At 46.7% G+C, this 20,711-nt stretch overlaps 1 protein-coding gene across 22 annotated transcripts in view; it reads right to left on the bottom strand.

The window, feature by feature from the left end:
• LOC128928139 (inactive serine/threonine-protein kinase TEX14-like) overlaps positions 1-20,711 on the bottom strand; it is a 113,408-nt gene that overhangs the window by 50,242 nt on the left and 42,455 nt on the right. For all 22 annotated transcript variants that reach the window (XM_078372792.1, XM_078372791.1, XM_078372794.1 and 19 more), the window contains exons 4-10: positions 19,160-19,325; positions 17,678-17,814; positions 13,582-13,663; positions 11,904-12,034; positions 10,975-11,088; positions 9,514-9,637; positions 6,936-7,114 (exon numbers count right to left, since the gene is read on the bottom strand). In XM_078372792.1, the coding sequence (XP_078228918.1) occupies positions 6,936-7,114; positions 9,514-9,637; positions 10,975-11,088; positions 11,904-12,034; positions 13,582-13,663; positions 17,678-17,814; positions 19,160-19,325 (933 nt within the window). The remainder of the gene's footprint in view (positions 1-6,935; positions 7,115-9,513; positions 9,638-10,974; positions 11,089-11,903; positions 12,035-13,581; positions 13,664-17,677; positions 17,815-19,159; positions 19,326-20,711) is intronic.

Genomic DNA, 20,711 nt, shown 5'->3' with positions numbered 1-20,711 from the left:
AGCATCCTAAATGTCTTCTGGCCCAGCAAGAGCCCTTGGGGTAAACTGAGCACTGACTTCTGCCCACAGGTATCATGAGAATCAAATGAGATCACAGATGCAGAAACATTCGGTGAGCCATAAAGCGCTCTTTCATGTAAAGAATTAGCATGAAGGGGCTGGGCATGGTGGCTCACGCCTATAATCCCAGCACTTTGGGAGGCCGAGGAAGGTGGATCATGAGGTCAGGAGATCGAGACCATCCTGGTCCAACAAGGTGAAACCCTGTCTCTACTAAAAATACAAAAGTTAGCCAGGCGTGGTGGCATGTGCCTGTAATCCCAGCTACTGGGAGACTGAGGCAGGAGAATTACCTGAACCCAGGAGATGGACGTTGCAGTGAGCCAAGATCGCACCACTGCACTCCAGCCTGGCAACAGAGTGAGACTCCGTTTAATTAAAAAAAAAAAATTAGCATGAAGGCTGGGCACAGTGGCTCATGCCTATAATACCAGCACCTTGGGAGACTGAGGCAGGTGGATCATCTGAAGTCAGGAGTTTGAGACCAGCCTGGCTGACATGGTGAAACCCCATTTCTACTAAAAATACAAAAAATTAGCCAAGCGTGCTGGCATGCGCCTGTAATCCCAGCTACTTGGGAGGTTGAGGCAGGAGAATTGCTTGAACCCAGGAGGCAGTGGTTGCAGTGAGCCAAGATCACACCATTGTACTCCGGCTTGGGCAACAAAAGCGAAACTCCATCTCAAAAAAAAAAAAAAAGGAAGAAGAATTAGCATGAATATTATGGGAGGCATTCAGTAAACAGTTAATGACTGCCAGTTGATAATTAAGAATTAAGTTTTTAAAAAGCAAGTGACAGCAAGTTTTTTGTTGGTCTGGCAAAAGGATAGATTTTAGAGGATGAGATGGGCTTCTCAGACTTTGAGCAAACTTCCCTAAATAAAGTTTCTTGCAGCAAATCTTTTCATAGAGGGCAGTGAGTTCATGAAGTCATGAAGGTGTAAAAGGTAGTACTGACTTTAGTTGTATTGCTGAATAGTCAGGCATGGCCTGGCATAGTGTGAACAGTGTGGATATGTATACAAATTTAATACATAAATATTTATATAGTAAACATATGCAGGCCGGGTACAGTGACTCATACCTGTAATCCCAGCACTTTGGGATTACAGCCAAGGTGAGTGGATCATCTGAGGTCAGGAGTTCAAGACCAGTCTGGCTAACATGGTGAAACCCCATCTTTACTAAAAAGAGAAAAATTAGCTGGGCATGGTGTCACACACCTATAAAATCCCAGCCACTCGGGAGGCTGAGGCAGGAGAATTGCTTGAACCCAGGAGGTAGAGGTTGCAGTGAGCTGAGATTGCAGCACTGTGCTTCAGCCTGAGTGACAGAGCAAGACTCCATCTCAAAAAACAAACAAAAAAGCAAATATGTTAAACATTTACATAAATTTAATATATTTGCAAACATATTATATAATCATACATTAAATTAATAAATTAATACAAATTATATTTGTATCACAGAAAAAACAATGGCTTTATTGTCAGAGACATATTCTGACAACTACCATGCTTGGCTTTCCAAGTTGGAGGGCAATTCTCCAAGAGAAACACTGAAACCCACCTACTCTGACAAGCCTCTCAGTGTTGTCTAAGTCCCTGGCAAGAGACAAGTCACTTATAACTATGATTTAACTCTTTTCTCTTTTAATTCTTTTCTCTCTTACAATCCCTTCTTCCTTCTGTTAAAGCTAGGTGGGGCTGGGGGAGGGTCTTCTTTTTTTTTTTTTGAGAAGGAGTTTCACTCTTGTTACCCAGGCGGGAGTGCAATGGCGCAATCTCGGCTCACCGCAACCTCTGCCTCCTGGGTTCAGGCAATTCTCCTGCCTCAGCCTCCTGAGTAGCTGGGATTACAGGCACGTGCCACCATGCCCAGCTAATTTTTTGTATTTTTTTTTAGTAGAGACGGGGTTTCACCATGTTGACCAGGATGGTCTCGATCTCTTGACCTCGTGATCCACCTGCCTCGGCCTCCCAAAGTGCTGGAATTACAGGCTTGAACCACCGTGCCCAGCTGGGGGTCTTCTTTTCTTGCTGTTACTCTAGGACAGTTATTTTTCTGAGCTTCAGTTCTGGCATCATTAAAATTACATTAGGCTGCAGCTATGTGACACCGCTTACAAGGTGAATTCCAGCTCTAAAGATTCCATTAAGAAGGAGCTGAGGCCAGGCATGGTGGCTCAGCCAGGTGTGGAGGCTCACGCCTGTAATCCCAGCACTTTGGGAGGCTGAGGCAGGCAGATCACATGAGGTCAGAAGTTTGAAACCAGCCTGGTCAACATGATGAAACCCTGTCTCTACTAAAAATACAAAAATTTGCCGGGTGTGGTGGCACACACCTGTAATCTCAGCTACTCAAGAGGCTAAGGCAGGAGAATGCTTGAACCTGGAAGGCGGAGGTTGCAGTGAACCAAGACCATGCCACTGCACTCCAACCTGGATAACAGAGTGAGACTCTATCGCAAGAAAAAAGAGTCAGGTGCGGTGGCTTATGCCTATAATCCCAGCACTTTGGGGAGCCAAAGCAGATGGATCACTTGAGGTAAGGAGTTCAAGACCAGCCTGGCCAACATGGCGAAACCCCATCTCTACTAAAAACACAAAAATTAGCCAGGCATGGTGGCACATGCCTGTAATCCCAGGTACTCAGAAGGCTGAGGCAGAAGAATCACTTGAATCCGGGAGGCAGAGGTTGCTGTGAGCTGAGATTGCACTACCACATTCCAGCCTAGGCAACATAACAAGACTGTCTCAAAAAAAAAAAAAAAATGGAGCTGAAGGGTAGGAGAAACAGCTGTATCACTTTTATACCAAGAAATGGAACACTATCCTTGACAGTAACATTCAACAAACTGATGGTCCTAGTAGAGTTACCAAAACTAAATATGGGATTGGTGGTTAGTGAATAATCCATTCATGTTATCAACTTTCTAAGAAGGGTATGTTGCTACACCTGCAGTGGCTTGCTGACTGACATTTCTGACACTTCTTCCTCAAGTTCCATCCTAAGGTCATTCATAGATATTCACAGACCCTTGGTTACCTCCTACCCCCTCACTTAGCCAGCTGTTGACCTCAGAAACTTCATGCATTTCACTTCATTTCCTCCCATTTTGGCTCCATGGTCACCACCAGGCCCTGTCTCATGGTCTCTAGGCTGGTGTTCCTGTCCTCAACCACCAATCCATCCTGCCCCTATATCCTGGAGATATCCTCTATCATCTGGTTTAGCCCCATCTGTGTCTCTAACCAAACAACTTGGTAACTTCACACCATTGCTTCACCCTTGGGTGCCTCAGTTTCCCCAACTATAAAAGAACAGCATTAGGCTGGGCCATCTCCAAAGCTCCATTTCACTCTAGGATGCACATTTCTATATAATAGAAGAAGTAGAGTAGAAGAAACTGCGGTACCTTTCTCTCAACAGCAGATGGCATTCCATCACTAACAACAGTCTACACCTCTTGGCTTCCACTGCTCCTGAACACAGAGCCAGTGGAGTTAACCTTGCTCTGAACCATTTCAAGTTTTCCTTCAACTAGGTCATCTAATCATTTAAGAAATATTTACTGGCCAGGCATAGTGGCTCATACCTGTAATCAGGAGGCCGAAGCAGGAGGATTGCATGAGCCCAGGAGACTGAGGTTGTAATGAGCCACTGTACTCTCACCTGGGCAAAAGAGAGAAATCCTGTGTCCCTGACCCCCAAAAAAGAAGGTTGGGCATGGCAGCACACAACTGTAATCCCAGCACTTTAGGAAGCCAGGTCAGACAGACTGCATGAGTCCAGGAGTCCAAGTCCAGCCTGGGCAACATGGCATCACCCTGTCTCTATAAAAACATACAACAATTAGCCAGATGTGGCAGTGTGTGCCTATAGTCCCAACTACTCAGGAGGCTGAGGTGAGAAGATCACTTGACATTGGGAGTTGCAGTGAGCTGAGACTGTGCCACTGCACTCCAACCTGGGTGATAAAGTAAAATCTTGTCTCAAAATATAAATAAACAAATAAAACATTTACTGAGCACTTACGACATGTGGCAGGCTCAGAGCTGGTGATGAACTCCCCTTCTGGTGAGGTAGACACACTTGCATAAAAATGACTGGTATGGCCAGGCATGATGGCTCAAGCCTGTAATCCCAGCACTTTGGGAGGCTGAGGCAGGCAGATCACAAGGTCAGGAGTTGGAGACCAGCCTGGACAATATGATGAGACCCTGTTTCTACTAAAAATACAAAAATTAGCTGGGCATGGTGGCGTGCACCTGTAGTCCCAGCTACTCAGGAAGCTGAGGTAGAAGAATTGCTTGAACCCGGGAGGCAGAGTTTGCAGTGAGCCATGATCATGCCACTGCACTCAAGCCTGGCAACAAAGGGAGACTCTGTCTCAAAAAAAAAAAAAAAGAAAGAAAGAACGAAAAGAAAAAAAGAAATGACTGTGGTAAACTTGTGTGATTATTTGAGGAGAGGCATATGCAAAGTGCCTCAAGGGATGAGGGCATCAGTACAGACTTCACAGAGAGTGTGTTTGAAATGAGTTTAAAAGGCAAAAGCAGTGTGTGCCAGGTATTCCAGATGCAGAGAGCAGTGTAGTGAAGTGCCTTCAATGGTCAGGAGGAAGCAAGGCAGTTATGAGTTTGGCACTACGGGTAGACTCCCACTTGGTGAGGCTTCTGCTCCCTGCAAAGGGGTCTGGACTTAATCTTGCAGGCAACGAGGAGACCCTCAAAGCTTTTAACTCAGATTAAGAATAGACCATATGTGAGGCTGAGCAGCTCAACTAGTGACAGTCATCTGCCTGTTCCCATCTAGAAAAGTGCCATGGCTCCAGTCACACCCTAACAGCTCCCCTGCTTTCTCTTGCCTGGTCACAGCCCCTTTCCATATATAGGAGCAAGAGGGAGGATTTTTTTTTTTTTTTTTTTTTTTTTTTTTTTTGTGATGGAGTTTTACTCTTATCACCCAGGCTGGAATGCAATGGTGCAATCTTGGTTCAACACAACCTCCGCCTCCCAGGTTCAAACAAACAATTTTCCTGCCTCAGCCTCCTGAATAGCTGGGATTACAAGCACCTGCCACCATGCCTGGCTAATTTTGTATTCTTAGTAGAGACGAGGTTTCCCTATGTTGGTCAGGCTGGCCTCGAACTCCTGACCTCTGATGACCTGCCCACCTCAGCCTCCCAAAGTGCTGGGATTACAGGTGTGAGCCACCATGCCTAGACAAGAGGGAGGATCTTAACCTACAAATCACCTATGACACTATAATGCTCAAAAAAATCCATCCTAAGAACACAGCATCCCAATGTTCTTAGGATAAAATTCAAACTCCTCACCAGGGCACACAAGGCCAAGAACAACCTGGCCTCTGCTTCCTCTCCGTGCAGAGGGACAAGCAGCACTCCAGGTCTGGGAAAGTGAGAGCCTTTCTGTTTCATTTGTTCAAAACAACATATGCTGAGTACACATGTGCAAAGGACTGTTCTGGGCATTTGAAATATAGCAGTGAATAAAACAGAAATCCCAGCCTCATGGAGCTTTTCATCTTTGAGAGAAGTGAGTATGTGACAAGCAAAGACCTGGTAAGAGACAAGAAACGAAGCATCAGTGATGGGTAGGTGGAAGACAAGGGTAAGAGTGGGTAGGTGGAAGACAAGGTTAAGAGGAGGTAGGTGGGTCTAGGCAAGGGGTGTGCCCAGTAGCTGAGGCCTCACAGAAGAGCAGAACCAATACTGGCCCAAAGGCTCAGAGCTGTGGATGGTAGTAAGGAAGCGCAGGGGAGAGCTTCTGCCTCTCAAAGCTTGAGGACTCTCAGGAGGACTTTGATTCCTGCCAATAGGAAATTAAGCCCATCTACCAACTCCTGAATTTTGACTGCCTCTCTCACTATGCTGAGCCCCCTGAGGGCAGAGAATGCCCTCCATGTCCATCCAGGCCAATGCCTGGCCCAGATGTAGGAGGTGTGACAGACCATTAGGCTCATTAGCACCCATCATCTTCTCTCCTTCCAGGATGCACAGCTAAGGCACAGCTCAGCTTCCCTCCAGTAAAAGGTGACTGGGCTCTGGCCACTGCAAAGAGGCAGTAATGTACCCATTTCAGACTGGCCCCAAACCCCACTGTGTCCCCTCCATGTTCTTTTTTTGCCTGCTGACTGGCAGTGCAAAGAATGCAGTGGGGGATCAAAGCCTGGAACTTGGTGAAGCTACAGACTGGAGTGAGAACACTGTCCCCGCCTCCAACACATGCTGGATTACAACAAGAGTGAGAAATACACCTCATTGTGTTAAAGCCACTGAAAATTTTGGAGTCAATAATTACAGCATTTATACACATTGGCTAATGTGAGCTCTTACTTGTTAAATGTTTATTAAAGTGTCTCCAGGCCAGGTGCAGTCGCTCATGCCTGTAATCCCAGCTCTTTGGGAGGCCAAGACAGGTGGATCATAAGGTCAAGAAACCGAGACCATCCTGGACAACATGGTGAAACCCCATCTCTACTAAAAATACAAAAATTGGCTTTGCATGGTGTCACATGCCTATAGTCCCAGCTACTCAGGAGGCTGAGGCAGGAGAATCGCTTGAAACTGGGAAGCTGAGGTTGCAGTGAGCCGAGATCACGCCACTGCACTCCAGCCTGGTGACAGAGCAAGACTCTGTCTCATTAAAAAATTATAAATAAATAAATAAATATCTCCAAATTCCTCTAGCCTTGACAGACAGGATAAGACATTTGGAACAGATTTAGCCCCTGATGAACAGGTTCAGCTCACCAATGAGGAGTCCCGCCAGATCAGATTCTGTGTCTACAGGAGAGGCCCCCAAGGGAGATCACCTTCAGGAGAAAGTCCTTCTTCATGTTGTGCCTACCTTTCCATCATGTACTCCAGGTTGGTCAGCCTTGCTTCACCTGGGGAGATGATATGGATAGCATAGGAGCTGAGGGAGCGGTGGATAAACCCCCGGAAATGCAGATATCTCAGGGCATCAGAGATCTGGAGCAGCAGATGCACAATCACCTCCATGTGCAGCACTGGGAACTGGGACCGCTGCAAGCAAGAGATAAAATGCCAAGAAAAAAAAAGGACTGAGGCCCTGACACTGTGGAATGTTTTGTGATTTCCAAAGTCTTTCCATATAATCCTCATGGTTACCAAGGATCTCCATTTTACAGATTCAGAACCTAACGGTCAGTGAGGCTAACTGAATGGCCAGATGTCCCAATGACTCAGGCCCCCTGAACCCCAACCTGGATTCCTTTTCCTCAGCTGAGCCGCTTCATACCACAAAAAATGAAAAGAAACTTCTTAAAGTCTGGTATGTGCATTCAGGATTGGCCTAGGGAAAACTGCCAGGGGAGGTCCCCAACAGCACCAGTAAACCTGCCCTGTCCCCTCCATGTCCAAGCCCAAGCTGCTGGGGAGAACCTAGAAGCTCAAAAGACTCTGCAGGATGCAGATAACCAATCCAGTCCCTAACCCAGTCAGACGAGCCAGAAAGTGCATCCTAAAGGGACAAAAATTTACTAACATTAATGCACCTGGCTGACTAAAGTCTTAATGCGTCTCTCCCCCAGAAAAAATGGTCTTTAGAGTAATACCCTCACTCAAGGGGGAAAAACAGAATAGGAGGTCCTGAGGCAGAAGAAAGGGCAAGACATTTGGGGGAAGGACCCTTCTTAGAGGGGCTCTCCTCACTTCTATCCAGGGTCTTTAGAACAAAGTCACAGAGGGAAAAAACCCAAATACTCCAAGATTTCTCTAAACCTACATCTCAGCCCAAAGCACCCATTCCAAGGACTCTATATAAGCCTGGAAAGATGTCTCTTAACCCCAAAGAAACTTCAGAGGTCAGAGGGGAGTGAATAAAGGCCTCTACAGAAACAACTGGGATGCAGCACAAGTGAAAATGTAGGAAAATAAAGCCAGTAGCTGCTACATTATAGTTAGTCGAAAGGTGTCTATGTTTTGTGGGTCTGTTGCACTCTTAGATGTCTGATAAAGAAGCAGGACTAGGCTGGCCACAGTGGCTCGCACCAATAATCCCAACACTTTGGAAAGCTAATGCAGGATGATCACTTGAAACCAGAAGTTCAAGAACAGCCTGGGCAACACAGTGGAACCATGATTCTACTAAAAATTAAACAATTAGCTGGGTGGGCGCAGTGGCTCATGCCTGTAATCCCAGCACCTTAGGAGGCCAAGGCAGATGGATCACCTGAGATCAATTCAAGACAAGCCTGGCCAACATGGTGAAACCCCATCTCTACTAAAAATACAAAAATTAGACTGGTGTGGTGGCAGGCACCTATAATCCCAGCTACTTGGGAGGCCAAGGAAGGAGAATCGCTTGAACCAGGGAAGCAGAAGTTGCAGTGAGCCAAGATCGTGCCTTTGTACTCCAAGCCTGGAGGACAGAAAGTCTGTCTCAAAAAAAAAAAAAAATTAGCTGGGCATGTTGGCATGCACCTGTAGTTCCAGCTACTTGGGAGACTGATGCAGGAGGATCATTTCAGCCCATGAGTTTGAGGTTACAGTGAACTATGATCTCACTACTGTACTCCAACCTGGGCAGTAGAGCAAGACCCGGTCTCAAAAAAAAAGCAGAATGGGCTAGGTGCAGTGACCTGTAATCCCAGCACTGGTCAGGAGTTCAAGACCAGCCTGGCAATCATGGTGAAACCCTGCCTCCACTAAAAACAAAAAAAATTAGCCAGGCATGGTGGCAGGTGCCTGTAATCCCAGCTACTCTGGAGACTGAAGCAGAAGAATCACTTGAAGCCAGGAAATGAAGGCTGCAGTGAGCCAAGATCATGCCACTGCACTCCAGCCTAGGCAACAGAGGGACTCTGTCTCATATATACATAAAAGGGGGAATGAACAAGGACAGCTTTGAGTTTAAAGAAACAACAGTAATAAAAAAAGCACTCTGACAATAATAAAACCATACTAGTTCTGACCATGTGCTTATCAGCCTTAAATAGTATATTATACAGCCCCTATAAAGCAAAAGAATAAAGATATTTATCTTCCCCAGGTACAGTGGCTCACACCTGTAATCCCAGCACTTTGGGAGGCCAAGGTGGGCAGATCACAAGGTCAGGAGTTCGAGACCAGCCTGACCAACATGGTGAAACCCTGTCTTTACTAAAAATACAAAATTAGCCAGGCATGGTGGCGTCTGCCTGTAGTCCCAGTTAATCAGGAGGCTGAAGCAGGAGAATCCCTTGAATCGGGGAGGCGGAGGTTGTGGTGAGCCAAGGTGGCGCCATTGCACTCCAGCCTGGACAACAAGAGCTAAATTCTGCCTCAAAAAAAAAAAAAAAAAAAAAAAAAGATATTTATCTTCCATGCATGCACAAATAGGATCGCCACAGCTGAGGCAAGAGGGTTGGGAGGGAAGAAACTGGGAGGGCAGCAATGAAAAATCCATGGAAACAGTGGTTTACTCGTTCATGAAGAACACTGAACAATGTGCCGATAGTGACGCGCTCGTACACAAGGCAGGTTTTCTTCAGGTCCTGGGACAGACACACAGCCATCAACTGCAGCAGGTAGGGGTGCCGTAGCTTGCTGCAAAAGAAAAGAAGCTTTAGATAGGGCAGGCGAGAGGTGGACATAATGAAAAAATGGATGTAGGCCTTTTGAGCACATTCTAAACGAATGCCATTTGTATACAATCTTTTCTAAGTAAACAGGATAGGGTGAGGGTTTCTGTTGGAATCTGTGACCCTCACTGATGAGAACCTGAGAGCTTAGAGCCATTAATGATAACAATGACAATGTGGCTAAGAGCTCCTGTATACTTTGTTTGCATACATCATCTCAGATCCTAACAACCACCTGTAAGAAATGTATCATTACACTCATTTTAGAGATGAGGAGACCAACATCAAGGAAATGCAGGGCCTGGTGCAGTCACTCACACCTGTAATCAAAACATTTTGGGAGGCCAAGGCAGGCAGATCACTTGAGATCAGGAGTTCAAGACCAGCCTGGCCAAGATGGTGAAACCCCATCTCTACTGAAAATACAAAAGTTAGCCAGGTGTAGTGGCACACACCAGTAGTCCCAGCTACTCAGGAGGCTGAGGCCCAGGAAGTGGAGGTTGCAGTGAGCCCAGATCCTGCCACTGCACTCCAGAGCGAGAGTTGGTCCCCCCCTCAAAAAAAAAGAAAGAAAAGAAAATATGTCAGGAATTCACCACTCAAGGTTGCATGCCTGACTCAGTCTCATGTCAAAGTCTATATTGCCCAGGCTGGAATTCTTCCAGCTTCCTTTGGTCCCTTCAGGCCGACTTCCACAAAAAGAAGGATGTAGCCTCTCTAGACGCCTCCTGTAGGAGTTGAGGAGCCTTCTCAGGAGACATCTTGATAAGCCTGGGTCCACTGAATGAATAAATCAAGAGCCTGTCCTAACAAGAGCAGAAGGACCTAACTCTGGAGTCACAGGAACCCTAAGGTCCAGAGATCCATGAGCATGTCCTCAATGGCAGAGGTATGTCCTCAGACATCTGGATCTCATGCAAGCCATGCTCTATGAAAACAGGATAGCCACATGCCTTTCTGATGGGCACAGGGCCTAAAGTGGGTGGGACTCAGAAGTTGTAGCAGGAGAACCAGAAGGGCCTGCATGGAGGCTGTAGCATTCAGAGACATGGGTTGCCAGGCAGCTGACAGACAGAGCCCCTCAACACCACTGTCCCCACTGCTCAGGCTACTCATGAACTTCTCTTCCTCTTTCCTGGCAGCCCTTGGAAGTCAAGTCAATCAATTTCAACAGTCAGGAAATGCTGAGATTAAGAGGGGCTGGAGCTCCCCATCCTAGGCACAGAGCTAAACAGCCCAGAACCTGGGTCTATAGAGAGACCTGGACCTATAAGGGGTCTGGCCCTTAGGTCTCCTTCTCACCTGCTGTGTTCCTGCTCAGCAATTAACAAGTCGGCCAGCCGCAGCTTGCTGCAGTGTGGGTGGGTGGAGAGATTCAGCTCTTTCACTGTGACCCTGTTCCCATTCCACACCAAGCTACAAAGACAGGAAAGAGTTTCAACAGAAAGGATTGAGCAGCCACTTCTTCAGTGAATGAGTTTTCCTAAGCAAGGACCAGAGACGTGGTCTCTACACAGAACCTGAAATGCCACTGGGCACTACTGGGTCCTCCCTCCCACTACCCCCAGGTACTAAAGCACCCTGGGGAACTTAGGTGTAGGCAGTGGGAAGTCAGCGAATTTAAGGGAGTGACTTGATCAGGTTTGTATTCAGAGGCAGAATGGTACCAGCAGTGTGGGGAATGCGGAGGGGAGGGGTGGTCCAGTCAATGGGAAGCCAGTTAGGAGAACAGTCCAGGTGGGGGAGGGTGATGACCTGGGCAAAGGCAGCAGCAATAAGACAGTTTCTATAGGGGAACTCATTACCTTTGGCCTGTATCAGAGGCAAGACAGTCACTACCAAGTTGCCTCTAACTTTTTAGCAAGCAGAGATATTAAAATATTGTAATGAGTAATGTTTCAGAGCAGCAGTTCTCCCACAAGAGGACATTTGGCAATGTCTATAAGACAATTTGGTTGTCACAGCTGTAGGGGCTGTAAGGGACTGCTACTGACACTAGTGGGTAGAGACCAGGGACTTCTAACATCCTACAACGCACAGGACTGCTGCAACAACAAAGGATCATCTGGCCCAAAATAGTAATTGTGTCCTGGCTGAGAAATCCTGATTTAGACAGATGTTCTTGTGTTTCCTGTGTTTGAGCAGAAACTTCCCAAACATAAGGAAGTCACATGCAGCCCACTCTTCCTCTGAAACTGAATCAGACCTCCCACTGGCCAGCCCCCACTTACTTGGTCATGACCATGTAGGGGCCACTGAAGAAAGAGAAGGTGGGCTCATCATCAGCTTGAATCACTTCCTTTTCTCCAATAACCGGAAGAGATCCTAGATAGGCTATCTGTGTCACCCCTGTGAGATAAAACTGAAACCAAGGCATAGCCTCAAATTATGGGGAGAGGAAGGAAAAGCAGAATACATCCAGAATCTTAACAGCCAGCTAAAAGAATGACAGCTGCTATTTATCAACTTTCTGAATACTCCTATGCGCCAGGCATTTTTTTTTTTTTTAAGACAAGGTCTCACTCTGTCACCTAGGCTGGAGCATATGGCACACTCTTGGCTCACTGCAGCCCTGACCTCCTGGGTTCAAGCAATCTTCTCAACTCAGCCTCCCAAGTAGCTGGGAATATAAGCATGCACCACTGTACCTGGCTAATTTTATTTTGCTTTGTTTTGTTTTTTGTTTGCTTTTTTAGAAGGAGTCTCACTCAGTGGCCCAGGCTGGAGTGCAGTGGCGCGATCTCAGATCACTGCCACCTCTGCCTCCAGGGTTCAAGCGATTCTTCCATCTGAGTCTTCTGAGTAGCTGGAAGGCGCTTGCCACCATGCCTGGCTAATTTTTGTATTTCTAGTGGAGATAGGATTTCACCATGTTGGCCAGAGGCTGGTCTTGAACTCCAGACCCTGTGATCTGCCCACCTCGGCCTCTCAAAGTGCTGGGATTTCAGACATAAGCCACTGCGCCCAGCCTTTTTTGTTTTTTAGAGAGACAGGCTTTTGCCACATTGGCTGGTCTCAAACTCCTGGGCTCAAGTGATCCACTAACCTTGGTCTCCCAAAGTGCCAAGATTATAGGTGTGAACCACCAGCCCTCGCCACAATTCTTTAATCTTTAATTATTATCTTTAGTCTTTCTAAAAATCTTTCAAGATTCTATTATTCTTTCCTTTTTATTCTTTTCCCTGAAGCTCACAGAAAGAAGTCAGATACCTCAAGTGCCATAGCTGAGACTGAGAAGCCTACTGTGGCCCCCACAGCACCCAGGATTGTGTGCGGCCAAATCTCATATTCCTCCTCCCTCTCCCCTCCAGGCTGCTCAGCACAACAAACAGAATGGAGAGTAGGACTGGGTGAGGTGGCTCACTCCTGTAATCCCAGTATTTTAAGAGGCCAAGGTGGTTGAATTACTTGGGTCCAGGAGTTTGAGATCAACCTGGGAAACATGGGGAAATCCCATCTCTACTAAAAATACAAGTAACAGGTGGTGGTGGGCACCTGTGATCCCAGCTCCTTGGGAGGCTGAGGCACAAGAATTGCCTGAACCCAGTAGGCAGAGGTCACAGTGAGCCAAGATTGTGCCATTGCACTGTAGCCTGGGCAACAGAGTGAGACCCTATCTCAAAAAAAATTAAAAATTAAAAACTAAAAATTATTTAATTAATTAAAAGATAATTTTCTAAACTCAAATCTAGCCCAAGGTCATCCAAGGGAATTATCTGGGGTTTTCACAATTTGTTAGTAAGGACAGAAACACTAAGAGATACCTTTCCCTCAACAGGGACAAAAAAGAAAGGACAACACTTTTCTTTTTTGAGGATAAGGAAGGAGGAGTTGGACAAAGGTGGGAGATGGGCCCGATGATTGTCCAGTTAATCCTGCAAACACTGGCTGTCAGGGGCAACTTCTTACCTTTCCAAAGCCAAAGCTGTAGATCTTTTGAGCAGAAATGACTCCAGCTTTAAGCAGTCGGTTAGGAGAGCCGTTAGGGTTTCTAGAAATATTTAAAAAAGGGGAAAAAACTCAGAATTAACCACTCATATCCAGAAGTTTATGCTGAACCAAGTCTTCAGATGGTATAGTTGATTTTGTCTTTATTGCTAGACTTTTTGTTACAGACTTAGAGATGATGTAATAGCCAGCCTCTGAGAGGGCTTCTATGATTCTCACTTACCAGTATGCATAAACTCATGTAGCCCCTCACGGGTCAGACAGGGCTGACCTGTTAACTCATTTTTGACTGTTAACAGTACAAAACAGTGATGGTATGCCACTTTGAGGCTAAATTTACCAGGGATTCTGTCCTGATTTCTCTTGGATCATTTGCTTTGCCAGCTGCCATAATATGAGGACATTCAAGCAGCCCTAGGGAAAGGCTCAATGCCCATCAATTTTCCGGCCATGTGAACGAGCTGTCTTGGAACTAGATCGTCCATCCTCAGTCAAGCCTTCAGATTAACACAGCCCTAACTGACATCTTGACTGCAACTTTATTAGAAACCATGAACCACAACAATCTAGTTAAACCATTCCCTGATTCCTGACCCACAGAAATTGTGTGAGATAAAAATGTTTATTGTTTGAGGCTGCTAAGTTTGGGAGGTGATTCATTATGTAGCAATAGATAACAAATACAGATGATCAGAGTTGGAAATAATCATAAAGCAAATCTTGTCCAGTTTTTTCAATATATAGGCAAAAATGAAGCCCAGGAACAGGAAACCTGCTGGCCTGAGGTCATAAAACACAGCAGTGACCAGATTCTGATGTTGTTCATGCGAGCTACTGTTCTTCCCATATTCCACACGCAAACCACAACCTGCACATCATCAGGGCCCCCATTCACTGAAGGAGTCTTGGAAGAAGGGGTGATGCCTCTTATTTCTTTGGCTCCCAGAACCTGGCATGGTGCCATGCAGTAGGTGCTCAGTTAAGACTTGCCAGATTAGTAGTTTCAGCTCAGACTGAAGGGGAAAACATCCTACCGACAACAGAGACAATTTCCTTTCCTTGGCAAATAGCAAAGGACCTGGGGGACTGCGCATATTCAGGGCCAGCCTACATCAGGTCTGTAAGGACCCACATGCCACTATTAGTGAACAGATGTAAATACTTTACTTCTGCTCTATTTCCTCAGCAACTCATCAGTGTCAGGCTGTCCCATCCCTGCTATAAGCTGCTATGTTATTGAGAAGACTTTGAAGTTCAGACTGAGATAAACTGAGCAACCCAATTTACACCTACTGTCTTAGCATCATTATTGATAGTTTCCCTTTCACTTGCAAAACAGCCGATAAGCTATATGGTCACTCACTTCAGTAGACAGATCATAAGGAAAAAGCCACTTTTCTACACTAAATCATCAGTCTCTTCTTAAAAAAAGGCCTATGTGCTTAGGCCTCAAAAGAGCTAGGAGACAGTGGACCATTTCCTGCCCAGAGGAACAGACCTTGTGCTGACAGTGAGGGTGTCAGCCTCCAGCAGCAGTGGAACTGGGGGTTACCACTGACAAGGCCTCCTGCCTTCCACTGTGGGGCCTCTTGGCATACGTGGCTCTTTGGAGGGGAGAGTTCTATTTCAGTCTAACAATGACCTGGACAACAACTGAAGTTCAGACCAACATTTCTGGCTCTCTTACCTAAATTTCTCAGCACACATCTATCTAACTAAACTCAGCTGGGTAGACCGAAGAAGAAACTAACTCTAGTCATCTACAACCATCGGTTCTCAACTCAGTGCTTTTCTTCTTTCCCCAGTCCAAGCTCTGTGCAAACACACACGTGTGAGGAATCTTATCTGACATGGCACCACTCACAAATCTCAGAGGCTAACTCTAATTTCAAGAATTTGTGTGATTTTTTTACATTAAGAGGAGAGGGGCTGGACATGGTGGTTCACATCTGTAATCCCAACATTGCTGGAGGTGGAGGTGGGCAGATCACCTGAGGTCAGGAATTCCAGACCAGCCTGGCCAACATGGTGAAACCCCATCTCTACTAAATGTATAAAATTTGCCAGGTGTGGTGGTGGGTGCCTATAATCCCAGCTACTCAGGGGGCTGAGGCAGGAGAATTGGAGAACCAGGAGACAGAGGTTGCAGTGAGCTGAGACTGCACTACTGCACTCCTGCCTGGGCAACAGAGTAAGACTCCATCTCAAAAAAAAAAAAAGAAAAGTTGGGGGAAAGAAGTGTATTCCCATCTAAGCATTTCATTAACCCCATAAGAATGTTTCCTCTAATTCTAAACTAGATGTTGTATCTAGATGATTAACTTAGATTGTAAAACCTCATCTACCCTTACACTTGGATTTTCCTTTCAGGCTCACTCATGAGCCTCCCCTCCTTGTACAGAGCCCTACCATGCACCAAGTAGCTAAGGGTAGTAGTGATGAATAGAACAAACACAGTCCCTGCCCTCTTGGAATTCACAATTTAACTGGAAAACTGGAGAAGAATGTATGCCAACAAAATAATTGCAAGCTGTGACAATTCACTAAACTTGGAAGGAGGGGTCTCCATGCAAGCACCAGGGATAGAGGCAGGAGATGAAGTGGGAGGGGTGGGAGGGCTTGGATGAGGCAGGGCCTCCAAGGCCAGATAAGAGATTTGGGAGCTTATCCTAATAGTCATGGGGAAGGTCCTTAAAGGGTTTAGCAGAGTGGTACAACCTGATTTCCATTATTTTATTTTTATCATTTTATTTTATTTTTATTTTTTGAGATAGAATCTCAGTCTGTCCCCAGTCTGGAGTGCAGTTGCGCTATCTCAGCTCGCTGCAACCTCCACCTCCCGGGTTCAAGCAATCCTCTCAGCTTAGCCTTCTGAGTAGCTGGGACTATGAGATGCACACCACCACACTCAGCTAATTTTTGGTTGGTTTTTTTTTTTTTTTTTTGAGATGGAGTCTCACTCTGTCGCCCAGGCTGGAGTGCAGTGACGCGATCTCAGCTCACTGCAGACTCTGCCTCCAGGGTTCAAGCGATTCTCCTGCCTCAGCCTCCAGAGTAGCTGGGATTACAGGTGCATACCACCATACCTGGCTAATTTTTGTAATTTTAGTAGAGATGGAGTTTTACCATGTTGGCCAGGCTGGTCTCGAACTCCTGATCTCAAGTGATCTACCTGTCTCCACCTCCCAAAGTGATTACAGGTGTGAGCCACTGCACCCAGCCACCTGATTTCCATTTTTAAAAGGTCATTCTGGGTGCAGAGTAAAGAACCAAAACTTGCCAGAGTGGCAGGCAGCACAGCAGTCAGGAGTAACTGGGAATCATTAACTCATCTTGCCTGAGAAGCCAGCAGCATCAAATCATCAGAGGAAAACCAGGACTCAAATTTAGGACAAGAAAGCCTGCAAGAGTGTAGTGAGCCCAGCTACCCTGCTTACAAAAAGACATGCGGTCAGAGAAAAGCAAAACAGAGGGATTCTCTACATACAAACTCTATGTCAACCAATCCCAGAGAAGTTAAAATGACTTCTCCCTGCCAAGCTTAGCCCTGAGTATGGAGGGAAGCATAGGGCTCACCTGCTGCAGCTGTGATGGGAGAGGGATGGGGCTGCCCACCCAGCTGGCAGAAAGTCTCTCATATCAGATGAAAATAGCCCAAGAAACTGTAAGTTAAGCACTGGTGGTCTTTTGCAACCTTAGTAATAAAGGAACACTCTCTCCATGATTCAGGAGATGACAAAAAAGCCAGCCAGGTACCTTGCTGGGTAAGGGTTTTCTGCTGACCGAAGATGTAACCTTTCTGCTAACCACAGGGTGGTTCCCACCAGAGCCCACATTCATTTCTCTCACACCTTCTCAGGGAGAGAGGAGAGAGAGCCAAAGGTGATCCTCTGGTCTTCATTCATCAAGGCCAAGTCTTTTCTTTCCAAGCACACCCCTCTGGGCTGGAAGCCAGAGGGCACTGACGTGTAGGATCCAAGGCAGCCAATGCTGCAGGGCTCCCACGAGGAAGGCTGGGTGATGGAGAACATCCCACTCTGCTCAAGGCAGTACTCACCTCTGCACAAGGCCCCCAAACCAGGGCAGGCTGTAGACGAGCTGCTGTGGGGAGTCTATCTTCTTTAGGAGGTCGCAAGAGAAGCCCTGGATGATGGCCTGCATGTGTGAGGCACAGCGCTGCATGAACTCCACTATCTGCAAAATGTCGCAGAGACACCCAATGCAGGCACATCACTTTTCAGTGGAATGGAAGTTTGGATGTGAAGATAAATGGTCTGAGGAGCAGAGAGCCCCCAACAGAAAAACCTCTTGAAAGGAAAGGGCCTGGGTGATTTTCTAAACATTTCTGGAATGTTTTCCGGGAGAGGATTTGGGGCAACAATTTCCTCCAACTCCCTCCTTCAACAGATGAGAAAACTGATGCAAAGAGAAATAAAATTGCTGGTCCAAGGCCCAATAGCTGGGGCCTGCTCTGTACCTGCCCTTTGTGTTTTACATTTATGTTATTTTTTCTTCATTAAAACACATCATACCAGCTGGGCATGGTGGCTCACTCCTGTAATCCCAGCACTTTGGGAGGCCAAGGTAGGCAGATCACAAGTCAGGAGTTCAAGACTAGCCTGGCCAACATGGAGAAACCCCACTTCTACTAAAAATACAGGTTAGCTGGGTGTGTTGGTGCAAGCCTGTAATCCCAGCTACTCAGGAGCCTGAGGCAGGAGAATGGCATGAACCCAGGAGGCAGAGGTTGCAGTGAGCCAAGATCACATCACTGCACTCCAGCCAGGGCAACAGAGTGAGGCTCCTTTCCCTCAAAAAAAAAAAAAAAAAAATCACAAGTTACTTAATGCCAGTGGCCTCAGTTTCCCCACCTATAAAATAAAAACAATAATAGTACTTACCTGAGAAGTTGTTGCAAAGATTAAGTGAGTTAATACATTTTAAATAAAAAAACATTTAAAAGCTGGGCGCAGTGGCTCACGCCTGTAATCCCAGCACTTTGGGAGGCCAAGGCAGGTGGATCACGAGGTCAAGAGATCGAGACCATCCTGGTCAACATGGTGAAACCCCATCTCTACTAAAAATACAAAAAATTAGCTGGGCATGGTGGCGCATGCCTGTAATCTCAGCTACTCAGGAGGCTGAGGCAGGAGAATTGCCTGAACCTAGGAGGCAGAGGTTGCGGTGAGCCGAGATCACGCCATTGCACTACAGCCTGGGTAACAAGAGTGAAACTCTGTCTCAAAAAAAAAAAAAACTACAAAAAATAACATTTAGAACAACTTCTGAGTCATAGTAAGTGCTAATTAAATGGGTCAGACAAAATTGCAGTTGTTTGCCCCTACCACAGAATGGATGCCTAGAAAGGTTCACTAGACTTGCTGGAAGTTTCACAGCTGGCTAACCTGTTTAGATGTAGGCCTGAGAGTACAGTGCCAATGCCAAGGCCACTGCACACTCTGTGCTGACCACTGGGAGCCTGACTATCAGCCCAGTTCTCTTCTACTGGGCGTGGATGCTGAGTGGGGCCCACCCTTACCTGGGTGCTACGCTCCTTTCCTGCTGTCAAGGCCCAAGTCTGCGGGTTTTGACCTCTCTCATCGTGGAGTCGCAGGTCACCTCCTGCATCCAGCAGTTTGCTGAGGATCCACTGATTGCCTGAAAATGCTGCTGCATGGACAGGGGTGCTCCCATCAAAGCAGCGGCTGGGGAGGGAGATGGGTACAATGGGTGTCCATGGCAATGCTCCACAGAGCCAGGCTCGGTGTGCAACACAGGGCTCCCATTCTCCAAGAATAGGGAATGAGGGATATAACAACATAATTTGTGAGGCCCCTGTCTGTGACCTTTCTTTCTTTCCTTTTTTTTTTTTTGAGACAGAGTCTCGCTCTGTCGCCCAGGCTGGAGTACAGTGGCGGGATATCAGCTCACTGCAACATCCGCCTCATGGGTTCAAGTGAATTCTCCTGCCTCAGACTCCCGAGTATCTGGGACTACAGGTGCCCACCACCATGCCCAGCTAATTTTTGTAATTTTAGTAGAGATGGGGTTTCACCATGTTGGCCAGGCTGGTCTCGAACTCCTGACCTCAGGTGATCCATTTGCCTTGGCCTACCAAAGTGATGGGTGTACAGGCGTGAGCCACCGCGCCTGGTGCCCAAAGGAACTTTCTACATAGACACATATCCCTTTTTCTCCCTCCTTCCCTCAACCCTTAAAGGAAGTATCATTTCCCAATTTACAGATGAGGAAATAAAATGGCAAAGCTGAGGTTCATTCCCTGGCATGGTCCTGGTTCTGAATCCAGTTTTCTTTCCCCAGCATCGTAATATTGGCTGCCTGAAAACAATGTCTTCACATATGCAGTGTCCTGGGATCAGGCTGGTCAAGCACAGCCTAACAAGGCACCACCTCTCTCAGGTAAGAATGCCTCCCCCTCTCCAAAAAACATCCTGTGGTAGAGGCCCACAAAACCTTGGCATCAGCAGCAGTCAAGGATCTATTTGAGAAAAATTCCGCGAAAGCCAGTAAACTCTCTGAAGCATGAAGGGACTGCCTTTATTGTGTTCAGGATATGGTGAGGATATGATGTATAGCCTTAGTTTCCTAACCTGGCTGCACATCAGAATAAATAGATTCTTAAATGAAAATAGGCTGGGTACGGTGGCTCACGCCTATAACCCCAGCACTTTAGGAGGCCGAGGCGGGTGGATCACGAGGTCAAGAGATTGAGACCATCCTGGTCAACATGGTGAAACCCCGTCTCTACTAAAAATATAAAAATTAGCTGGGCAAGATGGTGCATACCTGTAGTCCCAGCTACTTGGGAGGCTGAGGCAGGAGAATTGCCTGAACCCAGGAGGCGGAGGTTGCGGTGAGCCGAGATCGCACCATTGCACTCCAGCCTGGATAACAAGAGTGAAACTCCGTCTCAAAAAAAAAGAAAATATGTAGGCCAGGCGTGGTGGCTCACCCCTGTAATCCCAGCACTTTGGGAGGCCGAGGTGGGTGAATCACCTGAGGTCTAGCCAACATGGTAAAACCAGCCTGGCCAACATGGTAAAACCCCATCTCTACTAAAAATACAAAAA

The sequence above is a fragment of the Callithrix jacchus genome, chromosome 5, assembly GCF_049354715.1.
Source record: "Callithrix jacchus isolate 240 chromosome 5, calJac240_pri, whole genome shotgun sequence".
NCBI lineage: Eukaryota > Metazoa > Chordata > Mammalia > Primates > Cebidae > Callithrix > Callithrix jacchus.
Note: the sequence above shows the minus strand (reverse complement) of the source record. Positions and strands in the feature narration are given on the sequence as shown.